Here is a 12,041-nt window from a genome sequence, read left to right as displayed (position 1 = left end):
ACCCGCTCACCAGCCCTACACATCCGCCTCCCGTTAGCAAAAGTCCAGGATCGCCCAGATCAGAGAGGGCATGTCAACCCCACAGCTGTGATTGTGTTTGGGGCTGGGTGGGGGGGAGCCTTGCCATAAGACATAAGGATTGTATCCTCCAAACAAGTCTAACCACATTCTTTGCAGTCACTGCCAGGGGGAGTCGAGGTGTAGCCCTTTCGGAGGCCATCCTAGGAAAGGAATTCCAGTGCACATGGGGCTGCCTGAGAGGCAGGCTCAGATTTCCAACCCCGGGCGCCTCGCAGTTGTATCCTGCAAGGTGTCGAGCCCCCTCAGCTGGAGCAAAGGGTGCACTGCACCTGACACGATTAGGCCCTCGGGATAGCTAGCGCCCCGCCTAGGCAGGGCGTCCTTCTAAATGCCCCTGCTCTGGGTGTCCCCCCGTTTGAATGCAGGAGCAAACAGATAATGCCCTTTCTGGTATTGGACTGAAGGCTAGCGGGACCCTGTCGGGGCTCATAGAATGTTAAGGCCAGACGGGACCATTAGATCATCTGTGTCTCGCAGGCCAGAGCGTTTTCACCCGGTTACCCCTGCACTGAGCCCCATGATGTGTTGCTGTTCTTCTGGGCATTTGATACTCGTCCCGAATAGAGCCCGTTCTCTAGCCATCCCAACAGAACACAGCTGACTTTCAAATAGGGCAATTAAAAACCCCCATAGGGCCCTTTTCACCAGCGAAACGCAGGGCCCTTTTCACCAGCGAAATGCCACGTGCCCTCTGGTGGGAAGCCATTGGAAACCGGAACGCCAATTAATGAGCAGCCGTATCTCTTTAGTATTCATTTGGGGCCGCATCCTGCCAACTCCAGTGGGAAGTCAGCCTGGGTAACGACTGCAGGGTTTGGCCCTGTATTGGGCTTTCCTTGGCGTCTCTAGACTTCCCATGGTGTTAATAAATAGAAGAGGAAGATGGAGGGAAAAGGGGATTTAAACATTCACCAGCTGAGTCTTATTAGGAAGAGCCAATACCTACCTCATTTTGAGTCAGAGACGTGATCCTTACGTGCTGCTGTCGACTGGCTCCAAATGGCACCTTAGCATGTTCACCTGCACCTCACCAGCCTCCACTGCTCTGGTTACATACCCGCTGTGCCCCAGGGGCATAGCAAGGTCTCGATGGGCGGCAGAACAGTGTCCCATGCCACCCATCCCTTGCCCCCCCTGCGGTTCCTGTGGTGTTGCACCCACAGTAAGCAGCAGCACCCCGGTACAGTTAGACAACAAGGCGTTAACCGTGCATTAATAAAAAGCCCGAGGAGCAACAATGAAAACCTGCCAATTGTCTTAAGAAATGTTGCTCCCAGGATATTAAAAATAATGCACTGGCGTAAATGGGGTTTGTGTGGCGACAGGTATCCTGTAACCATGCCTCAGGCCTGGGCAGAAGCTGAAAACGGGGGGTGAGATTCTCCAAAGCACCCAAGTGATGTATGTGCACAAGTCCCATTGACTTTCGGTGAGACACATGCTCCTTTGAAAATCCCACCCAAGATGCCTATTTTGGCCTTAAATTAAACTTTCTTTGTGTGGGAAGGTGACCCTCCACGTTCCCATAAAATTGTGGAGATCCATCACCCGTGGGGACTCTGAGATCTGCTGGAAGCAAACTGTTCCACCTTTACTGCAACCAGCTTGGCTTGCGTCTCAGAGGTGCAATGCTAGCTAGGAACAGGGATGGAAGGGGAAGGGGAAATGGGATGAAGAAACAGAAGCTGCCTGGCCAGATTCCACAGTGATGGGCAGAGTAGGGGGCAAAGGGACCCTTCTTCCTTCACTTCTACGCCTTTCCTTTTCTGTGCCAAAAGGATCTAATGCAAATAAGACGCAGGGGTAATTAACCACTGGGACAGTTTACCTAGGGAATGTGATGGCTTCTCCATTGCCAATGTGATGGCTGCTCCAAGCCCGTCAATCAATACTTCTTGTTTTTCTTTTAAAAAAACCACCCTTCTAGCTCCGCCAAAATTGGATGCAGGGGATAGTGGGTGACGTTGTCTGGTCTGGGCTATGCAGGAGGTCAGATTAGAGGATCATACTGGCCCTTGTTCAGCTGAAAGTCCATGGTTTTACCAAATCCATGTAAATCCATGGTTTTACCAAAACACCAAGTAGTTTGAGGCTGTCAGTGGATATGCCACAGTGGACTGTTCTTACAATGTCCCTTAGCCTGGGCCATTTACGCTGTCTGGGGCATTTACACCTGTACCTAAGTGCGTCTCCTTATTCGTTTCACAAGCAGAATAGACAAGCTCAAAAGCACAGTGATTATTAGCTTCTCCGGGCAGGGATCTCTTCTGTGCCCTCTTCTGTGTCTCTGAAGCACCATGCTCAGCAGTGGGGACACTGAACTGGTAATAATTCATCATCAGAACCTGCCGGGCAAAGGAGAGCCAATCAGGGCCAGATCCTCAGCTGGTGTCACTCGGCATAGCTCCATTGACTTCAGCGAAGCTAACCTGATTGATGACAGCCGAGGATCTGGCCCTCAGAGAGTAGAGAGGTATCACTAGGTGCAGATAATGGCATGTTATATGGCGTTCTGCTGTGTTTTTACAGCATGTCATTACTGTTATTTAAATAGCTTTATGAACTAATCAGGGTTGGAACATTTTAAACATCCATTCGCCCTCTATCCCCAGCTGCAAAGTCCCTAAAGGGGTGGGTCTGTAGAAATTGCTCAGCCGTTCCTCATCTTGGACCCTCATTCACCTGCACCTCGCACTTGTACTGTTGTAAGCGATGTACCTTGGAATTGCTGAGTCCCAGGATGGGGGAGAGGCAAAGGGCCAATTCTGCTCTCAAGCTCTGCTGTAGAGCAGGCTGGCGTGAGTGAGCGGATATGGCCCGAGGATATGCTAATGCAGTGAACCCCATGTCATGGCTAGGAACTGGTATCAGTTAGCATGAGGAGGGTGGATCCAAACAGTCAATTCCCCACAGTTCCAGGGTTTTAATCTTCCCCTTCTGGGCTCAGCTCCACTTGCACCCTTCCCTCTGGGCCTCTGCAGGTTGCACAGTGCAAGGTGCCCTCTCTCTCCTGACCCTTCCACCTGCAGGTCCCTGGCTGGGTGTTCTCCAGCACTGCCGTTTGATGCTGTGTCGCATACACAGACTCCGAGTTGTACCAGGCCTTGTAAGGGACAGCTCATGTTCCCAGAATGGTTCAGAAAGACGACGACACCCAAAATCCATATACGTTTTGCATGCAGCACAGGGCGAGCTGGAGACTGGAGCACATGAAGAGCTGGGATTCTAGACCCAGCCCTGTCCCTGACTCACTGGGCAGCCTTGGACAGGTCACTCCACCTGTGGGTGCCTCTGTAAAATGGGGAGGATGACACTTACCTAGCCCACAAGGGGGTTGTGAGGATTAATGAATATTTGGGAACCACTTTGAGATCCTCTGGTGGAACGCACCAGGAGGGCAAAGTATTTTGACTGTTGTTCTACATCAAGCAAGTTCATTGGGCAGTCATCGGAAGAGTGTTTTGTCCCACCGCAATAAGAGGATTTGTCTCCCCTGACACACAGTTGGGTTGCATTAGCCCCACCCCATCCCAACACCGCACTGGGCTAATGCCCTTTTAGAACATAAATGGTTGCCACAGCCTCTAAGCGTTCAAATTTGGGTCTGGTTACGGTGTTCTTTGGTCTGCAATTCTGGGTACGGTCAACGGAAATGGGGTGGTTAACAAAACTCAGTGGTAGGCCTTGGAGAGGACAGGTTAAAGGCTGTGTCCATTCCACAGGCTCACCAGTTAGTGGTTGTGGTAACTGGGACAGAATTCTTGAACTGCAGTGGGTGGAAAAGAGGCAGCAGTGCTATCCCAGGGACAGTGGGAGCAATGGAAGCAGGTTCTGTTGCCAAATCCCCAGTAGAAGTAAGGATTACACCTCACCGTCATGGGGAAGTGAATGAGTTTGGTAAAGCTATTAGGACTCAACCAGGCTTTGTGGGGCTGAGGAACGAATGGGGTAAATCTGAACCTGGTGGGGATGTGAAACTGCCAGCTTTTCCTGGCCCTTCCGTGGCTGTCAGGGGACTAGCTAGTTGCTGTATCTGGGATTTACTTTGCTGGACCTCACTGGATTCTCTCTCTCTTTTTTCCCCTGCCCCACTGGTGGATTTAAAGAGATGCTCTAGTTGCCAACAAGCAGGAGCAACCATTGGGTGCTGCCACAAGGGATGTGCCCAAACCTATCATTACGCATGTGCCATCGACACAGGTAAGGCTTGTTTAGGAGAGGAGGGATTTGGGTCAAGAGGGCTTGAAGGACCTCAACTTCCTGCTCCCCAGCGTTTGGTTGCTCCTGGCGCGATTCCCGAGTCCCATGCATGAGGAGAGTCATACAAGATGGGGAATAAGCCTCCATTTTGGCTGGCTCGGAGACGCCCTTTCTGAGTGTTAACGCTCCATGTGATTTGGGGGTTCATAAGCGAGAGGCACGAGTGCATTGCACCCAGCTTTGTGTGTGCTCCCCAATGCACTTCAGACCTGGCCCTCCGCCTCTGAGTTCCCTCAGCAGGTCGCCAATGCACCACCAATTCTGACCAGCGCGCCTCCTATTCCAGGCCTAGTCCCCCCTTCACAGGAACCACAGCTGGTCTAATGAGTTTGTATTATATCATGTTCTTGATCATTCACAGGGTGGCACTATGTGGTTAGAACAAGGGGGCTGGGAGTCAGGTCTCCTGCATTCTCCTCCTGCCTCCACCGTAGATATGTTGTATGTCCTTGGGCAAGTTACTCAATCTCACTGGGTTTTAGCTTCCCCCTTTGTGAAAGGGTGTAATGGTACCTCCCATTCATTCTCGGTGCCAGAGTTACTGGTGATCTGTATGGGGAAGGCTCCAGAGAAGGGAAAAGCCTTTTTAATAGGCCAGGACCAAGGGTGTTATTGTCTGCATGCCCCTGCAATCGATTTTGTTACCACCAAGTGTCAGTTTGCCATGCACGTGCGCCAGAGAGATGGGACGGTATTTATGTGGCAGTCAAAAAACACTGACACAGTCTTAAAAGTAATTTCAGCGTGGCACTGCGGGCACTTTGCCACGGCCAGTCTTGGAGCCTCCCTCAGAAAGGCAGGGTGAGAAAGGCAAGAAGGAATGAAGGGTGAGAGTGAAAGGAAAAGAGCAGTGTGGGGTGCTGGGCTGAGGGGGGCACTTTTGATCCCATCCCTGCCATCCGCTCCCTGGGGGACTGGGTTGAGTCCCAGACACATGTGGTGTCTCAGTTTATCCATGGGGGTCAGGACCCCGCTGCACGGAGATGTTGTGGGCAGTAAGCAGTTAAGGTAAAGGGGCCAGAGTCAGCCCTGTAGATCTCTGCAGGAGACCAAGGGTGGGGCCTGGTGTTGGGAAAGCGCTTTCAAATCAAAGCAGCCACAAGTGTTATTCCCCATCCCCTGTCTCTCTGTGTCCCGTCCTCCTGGCGGCCTCGCCGGGGAGCTGTCAAGCTGGAGGAGGCTGTGAGCAGCCCCAGCCTCTTTTACAGCATGCACTGCGGTACTGTCAGCCTCGGAGCCATCCACTGGTACTGGTAGCTTTCCCGCAGAGAGGAGAGGCCTGGAAGAGCTGCCAGCCCTGGTCGCAGCTAGCGCCAGCTCCCCCAGCAGTCACCCAGGCACATGTGCCAGGCTGGGATGGGGCGGGACCATCTCCACCGAGCAAGATCTCCCCAGACTTGACCCTCTGGACGGCCTGCGTCAAATCCCGCTCAAGCCACCAGGGGAATAAGTTTGGCCAGTCTCAGCTCAGCCCTTTGGCAGAAACTTGGCCACATGAAACCTCATTGCTCATTTAGCGCAGCGAAGTGCGGCTGGCAGGAGAGACCCGAGCTTGGGGCCAAGGGGCAATGGTGGGACTGGGGGAGCAGAGCAGAGCCCGGTTCCAGGGCTTCAAGAGTAGGTCCAAGCTGAGGAGCTGAGGCACAGCTCTGTGGGTGCTGCAGGTCCAGGCTGAGGAGTCCTGGTGAGCCGTGGGGGGCCTGGCACAGCCCCTGCCGGGCTTGGTTGACGTAAGCCGGGCTTCCCATCAGCCAGGAGCGGCCCCTCTGGCTGCTGGAGGAGGAGCAGTTATGGACACTAGAGTGAGTCCCATTCGGTCCTCTCCACTGCAGGACAAGACCTGTGAGAAAGGGGAAATCAGCAGGGGTAGGGAGAAGGCTTCACAGCTCCACCACTGCCTCCAGCTCAGAGAACTCAGCCCCTGGGCTAATGGCGGGTGGAAGTGGGTGGTTGTGGGAGGCTGTGGGGGACACACGGCTGCCTCACCTGCACCCTCTAAAGTAGGGCTCTCCTTTCCATTTGCAGGTTGCTTATTAACTGAAGAGAACTTCTCTCTGAAATGTCCCAAACATAAGGTGAGCCCAGAGCCCCCCACCCAGGAATCTGTCCTCTCCTCCTGGCTTCCCTGGCCACAACCGCTGCAATTCTGTATGTTCCCCTGCACAGCTCCCATCCCAGCAGGCTGAGGGGAGCAGGGGCTGGCTAGGGTAGCCCTGCGACCGCCCTCCCAGCCCAGGGGCTGAGCTCGTGGCCAGCCCTATGGAGCAGGAATCAAACCCAACGGCCTGCCTATCCCGCCTGGCCTCCAAGCCACCTCTGCACTCTGGCCGTGTCACCATCCTCTCCTGCCCCCAAATCTCAGCTCCCTCTGAAGCCTATTTATCCTGCTCTGTTGGCTTCAGCCTCTGGCAACTCGTCCCAGACCTCTGTTGCCCTCCTGGGGAAACGCACCCCCTGATTTCCCTTCCAGCTCCCAGAGAAACCGCGTCAAGCTGCCTCTAGATTCCTGCTCCGCCGGCGGCCTGAGCTGTTTGCGCCTGTTGGCGTTCTGCCTGGCATAAGCAGGCAGGGAACAAAGTGAGGTTGAAGCGGGAGCGTTGGAGGGCTTGTCACTGCTGCTGCCACCACCTCCCCACACAGCAACAGGAGACGGGCTGGGACTAAAGGGCTTTGTCTTCCCTCAAGAGCTCGTTTCCAAATGCTGACCAGGGGCCCGGTAATGTAATCAGCGGTAAAAGCACTTCCTGCCTCTCTCTTTCCCCAGCTACAGCATGTGCACCTTATTACAGGCAATTAGACTGGAGGTCAGGGCTGCACAACCAGGATCCAGACTGGGAACATGCCCACAGCTTGAGGGTTGAGTGTTTTGGATCGGGGGGGGCGGCAGGTTGGGCCAGGCCCAGCTGTCATTTGTAATCCAGTCAGGACAAGACCGGGCAAGTCATCACCAGCTGGTCTGATGAGTAGGAAGAAATGTACAGATGGGTCTGGTAGCTGCTCTGGGCACCCACGTGCCTTGCTGATGCCCAGGGAGGGAAGCCAGGGGCTGTGGCCCTGGGGGGAATGCATAGCACCCCGTAGACGAAAGGGCTCCCGCTAGTGGATTTGTTAAACTGAAGTTGCAGAGTGTATAGCTGAGGCTGGAGTGACAGGCCGTGCAAGGCAGTTCCTCTGGTTCAGGACCAGTGGCGAAGAGGACACCTGTCCCAGCGTGGGAAGGACAGGACAGCAGCAGGGGGAGATGCACGTGTCCCTTTCTCTGGAAGACTCTGAAGGGAAAGGGAGGTTGGGGAGGGCAGGATACCCATAAGCCAACAGATGGCTAGCGTGGCACTGAATCCAGAGGGACAAGCCAGAGGAGGGCAGGTTGCTAAGAGATGAGTCTTGCTGCCCCCCGGTGGTGGCTGTTCTGTCTGTCCAGCTGACAGGCTGCAGAGTGCTGTTATTTTGCCCTGTGCCCGGCGCAGGTGAGCAGTGCCAGGGTCAGGGTGAACCCAGGGAGTCCTCGAGCTGTCAGCAGCCACCTCCGGCTGCCTCATGCCACACTGTTCCCTGCATGCTGGCAAAGCCAGGCCTGGAATTCAGCCAGGTCAGCCGAAAGGCGACACCATTCCCCCTCCTCCTTGGCGGGGCTGGGCCCCCCAGAGCAGCAAGTTAACCTTTCGGCTGCCGATCCATTAACCTGTTTGGTTTCTTTTGCAGAGGCAGCCGTTATAATCCATCTGCCGGGAAGTCGCCCCGCCGCCAGGCCCAGGTCACCGCAGAGGCTCCTTGGTGCTTGTCTCACCGGTGGCTGCCAACGACAAGACTCCACAGGGAAAGGCAAGGACGAAAGTGCAGAATGTACCCATCTGCGTCCATTCCCCCGTGCAATAGTGTTTCCCTGGGACGGGGGAGCACCCAGAATACAGGCCAGGTGGGAAGCCAGTTCCAGGTTCTACTTCTACCCTTCTGCTCCCCGCAACACGCTACCAGAGCCATTCCGGATGGGCATGGAGATCTAGCTCCAGGGTCTTCTTGGAACTCTATCCAGAGCCATTCCAGGTGGGCACGTAAAAGCATTTCCACGTTTTTCTCCTTCCCCCTCTGAACTCTACCCCGGAGCCAGTGGGCAAAGAAATCCAGTTCCAGGTTTTTCCTCCTCTCCCCTTTAGGACCTGTAACTGACACTGATAGTAACATCTTTCACCTGGGACAAGGCCCCAGGTAAATCCCGGCCTGGAGCATTTTCAGCACCTCCCCTTGAAGTGGATTCTGGGTATACCTGCTGCGGTGGGACTCCCTTGACCAGAGAACGAAGGCGGCGCGTGGACGGTGGCTTCTCTGACCCGGTCCCAGATGATGCAAATAACAAAACCCATGGCAAATACAGACTATGTTTCAGAACTACATTAGCTGCACAGGGGTGGGGTGGGGGTGGGCTGGGGCGGGGTGGGAGTACAGTGTAAAAGGGTTACTGACGATGTTGTCTTACTCTGGAACAGCTGGACTATGGGAGCTTTCCAGTCCTCCATATCTCACTCTGATCTGATCTGAGATGTTGCCTTCAGCAAACCTCATGGTGTCTGTCTGTATATATGTGCTCGACATGAGAAAAAAAATGGCCTGATGTTTGAAACAACACTTTGCTCTTTTGGTTTGGTTTTTCATTTGCAGCCCCGGTCCCCTGCCGCGAGCCCCGGGGGTGGGGCGTGGGGGCAGGCGGGGGCCGACTGGCAGAGGCTGCTGCGGGAGACGCTGGGGGGGCGGAAGTTGGCGTGTGCATGGGGAGGCGGAAATGCGGTTTTGGCCCTTGGAGGTTCCCCTGCTGCAGCCACACTGAAGGCTGGGCTGTTTCTGGACGGGAAAAGGGAGTTGGGGCTCATTAGAATGATCTCAACCCCACCTTCCTGCGTTGTCTGTGGGCCTTCAGCGCCTCCCTCCTGCCCCCGCTGCCTCTGGACGGGACTTGTGTACTGGGGTGTGTCGCTCTAGGGGGAGCCCTGTACGCACCCGCAGCAGCTCGGGCAGGGAGTGACAAGCAATACTTCTCCATTAGACCAGTCTGGACCCTGCCCTGGCTGCTGGCTTCAGCAACCCAGCACGCCATCCTTCCCTCTGTACCCAATGCTGCCTGCAGCTGCTGTGTGCCATGCAAGAGTCCCAATCCCTCCCTCCTCCCCCGCCATGTGTGCTGGGGAGCTTTAGGGCGGCCCTTTCCCCGCTGCTTGGGCTAGATAAGAGTGCGTCCTTGTCATAACCAGGAACCACAGAGTGACCAAGGTGCTGGCAGCTGGGTTTTAAGGAGCAGATGTGGATTTTGGTGCTCGTCCTCGTCACCCTGCTGGGCAGGGATTTGTCAGATCTCACCCTCTCCGCAGGGCTGGCCTGGCTTGGTACGTGGCTGAGAGGCCACCTACACCCACCCAGCACCTTGCCCCGTGGGTCACACCAGGGCCAAGCTCCCATCTCTCCGATGTGCTGAAAACTGGACTTCCGGGCCACTCAGACCCCCCCCTCAGCATTTTTCACAACAGCCGCCCCTTGTGGCCCGGCGCCGGCGGGAGCTCTGGCGGGTGAAGGGCCCTGTGATGAGCTGTCAGCGGAGCAGACAGTTCAGTCGCTGAGCAGCTCTAGCCTGAGCTGGCCCAAACAGCCGCTGGCATGCTCTTAGAAACAGTCCCATGTGGCGGGAGAGGTGATGGGGTCTGCAGTGCCCTCTCGTTGCTGGGCTGGGTGACCCCCGGGGCTGGCTAAGTGGGCTCCAGCTGGAGGCGGCTGGGGCTGGAAGCAGTTCTAGCTTTGCTCCCGTCCTTTTTTAAAACGAGTGAGTCCTGAACTCGCACACGCCCAACCAGGCGACCTTCGAGCGCCCCTCGTTAGAATCGCCCTCGGTGAGCAGCCAGCAACCATTTAGAGCTGTAAGAATTTACCAGTCCCTTCCCCTGTGCGCACACACTCCCCCGCCCCATTAAATGGGCTTACAGGTGCCCCGTATCTTTGGTTCCCCAGCATTGCTGGTTGCAGAGACACTTGTGTAACCGTGACCTGGCCCCTTTGCCACTTAGCTGATTCACTCCATGATGTCACAGCCCATTCTTTGTTCTTGCGGGAATGCTGTCTCCATCACAGAGGCTGGAGGGTTAGTAAACGGAGTGGGCTGAACGGGACAGAAACAGCCCACTAGCGCAGAACTAGACCTTCCCAGCCCTTGGGTGTGTTGGCCAGTTGACACCAATGAGACGACTTACCGGGAGATTTCCAAAATCAAATCCGTGATAGTCAGAAACGTAGGGACACGAACTAGAGCTGCACGCACAGTTTAAAGGGGTCAAAGGCAGTTTGGGTTGGTATTTGTCCGAGTGTGTTGGATGGCATCTTGGCCATGCTGACGTACGCCGGAAGGAATGAGCCCGTCTGAAAACGAATTGCTGTAGAACCTCAGAGTTACGAACGCCAGAGTAATGAACTGACCAGGCAACCAGCCACCCCGTTTGGAACCGGAAGTACGCAATCAGGCAGCAGCTGAGACCAAACAAAACAAAAAAGCAACTCCAGTGCAGTGCTGTGTTAAACGTAAACTACTCAAAAACGAAAGGGAAAGTGCCATTTTTCTTCTGCATAGTAGTTTCAAAGCTCTATTCAGTCACTGTTCAGTTGTAAACACTGGAAGGAACAACCAGAACGTTTTGTTCCGAGTTACGAACATTTCAGAGTTATGAACACCCTCCGTTCCTGCTGCGTTTGTAACGCTGAGGTTCTACTTACATATATATAGAAATTATTGGTGTTTAACATCACACTCGGCTTGGAATCACACGTGGTTGGATGTGAGCAACGCCACCCCCCTCCTGCAGCCTAAGCAATTGCTGCATTGCGCCAGACAAGAATCTGGACCCCTCCCCAACCAGGGCCATGCCCAAGCAAAGCCAATTCACCCATTGTAACCTGTCTGGTGGTTGTACTGTGCGCGTTTCATGCTGCCATGCTTGGCTCGCCATCTCACCACCACTCACCTCGCCCTCAATGTTTGCTGGCCAAGAAATGTCTGTTGTTTCAGAAGCTTGCCACGGGCCATGGGAAAAAAACTGTGTCCCTGGCACCATTGCCTGAAATCCTGGCTATTTTTAGTGGCATCTTGTACATATGACTGTAAAATGGTAAATCGTGTGTATTATATATTGCCTCATTATATAGTGTATATATATGTATACATATACATATATATAATATATATGAAGACTGTAAATGTTCAGACTAGTGTACTTATTAGTATATTGCTTCACACTGAAGATTGTGTGTAACAAGCTGTTTCTAAAAGATGTTTATTTTCCTTAAGAGTAAAAAACAGGTCATTGCATTCAGAACGTCAATAAAGATACAACAATTGTTTTGGAAGTATGTGGACGTCCAGTCGTAGCCTGTGTTTCTCCCGCCGACCCTCCTCCCCTGGCAGCAGCTGAGGGAGAGAATGCAGGTTGCAACAGTGATTTCCCGCTGGGCCTTTTGGCGCCAGCAGTGGTTCTCACTGACCTCCCATCCCCAGCGGGGAGTGTTTATTCTTAGGAAGCCCCGCCTCTCCCCCCCCCCAGTGCACACACATCCCCAGGATAACATGAGCAAATGGAGTTCTGGCCTGCCCTTACTAGTTCCTTTCCTCCCCCTTGGCCCTTCTTCAGGGGCCCTGCCAGAATGGCTCAGCCCCCATTGGCTAGCGAGGC

The 12,041-nt window shown here is 54.3% G+C and overlaps 1 protein-coding gene across 3 annotated transcripts in view; it reads left to right on the top strand.

The window, feature by feature from the left end:
- Window positions 1-8,734, top strand: part of RAI1 (retinoic acid induced 1) — an 83,507-nt gene extending 74,773 nt beyond the window's left edge. The window contains exons 3-6 of one of the 3 annotated variants that reach the window (XR_013347359.1): window positions 4,188-4,281; window positions 6,367-6,416; window positions 8,044-8,385; window positions 8,496-8,734. Coding sequence is in view for 1 of the 3 variants with exons in the window: in XM_077828900.1 (XP_077685026.1) it covers window positions 4,188-4,281; window positions 6,367-6,416; window positions 8,044-8,058 (159 nt within the window). In the remaining 2 variants the exon portion in view is untranslated. Of the gene's footprint in view, window positions 1-4,187; window positions 4,282-6,366; window positions 6,417-8,043 lie in introns of all 3 variants that reach the window. The other 2 variants (XR_013347360.1, XM_077828900.1) reach the window with 2 other exon arrangements.
- The last annotated feature ends 3,307 nt before the right edge of the window (window positions 8,735-12,041 follow it).

Source organism: Eretmochelys imbricata, chromosome 10, assembly GCF_965152235.1.
Source record: "Eretmochelys imbricata isolate rEreImb1 chromosome 10, rEreImb1.hap1, whole genome shotgun sequence".
Lineage (NCBI taxonomy): Eukaryota > Metazoa > Chordata > Testudines > Cheloniidae > Eretmochelys > Eretmochelys imbricata.
This window is presented reverse-complemented; position numbering and strand designations above follow the sequence as displayed.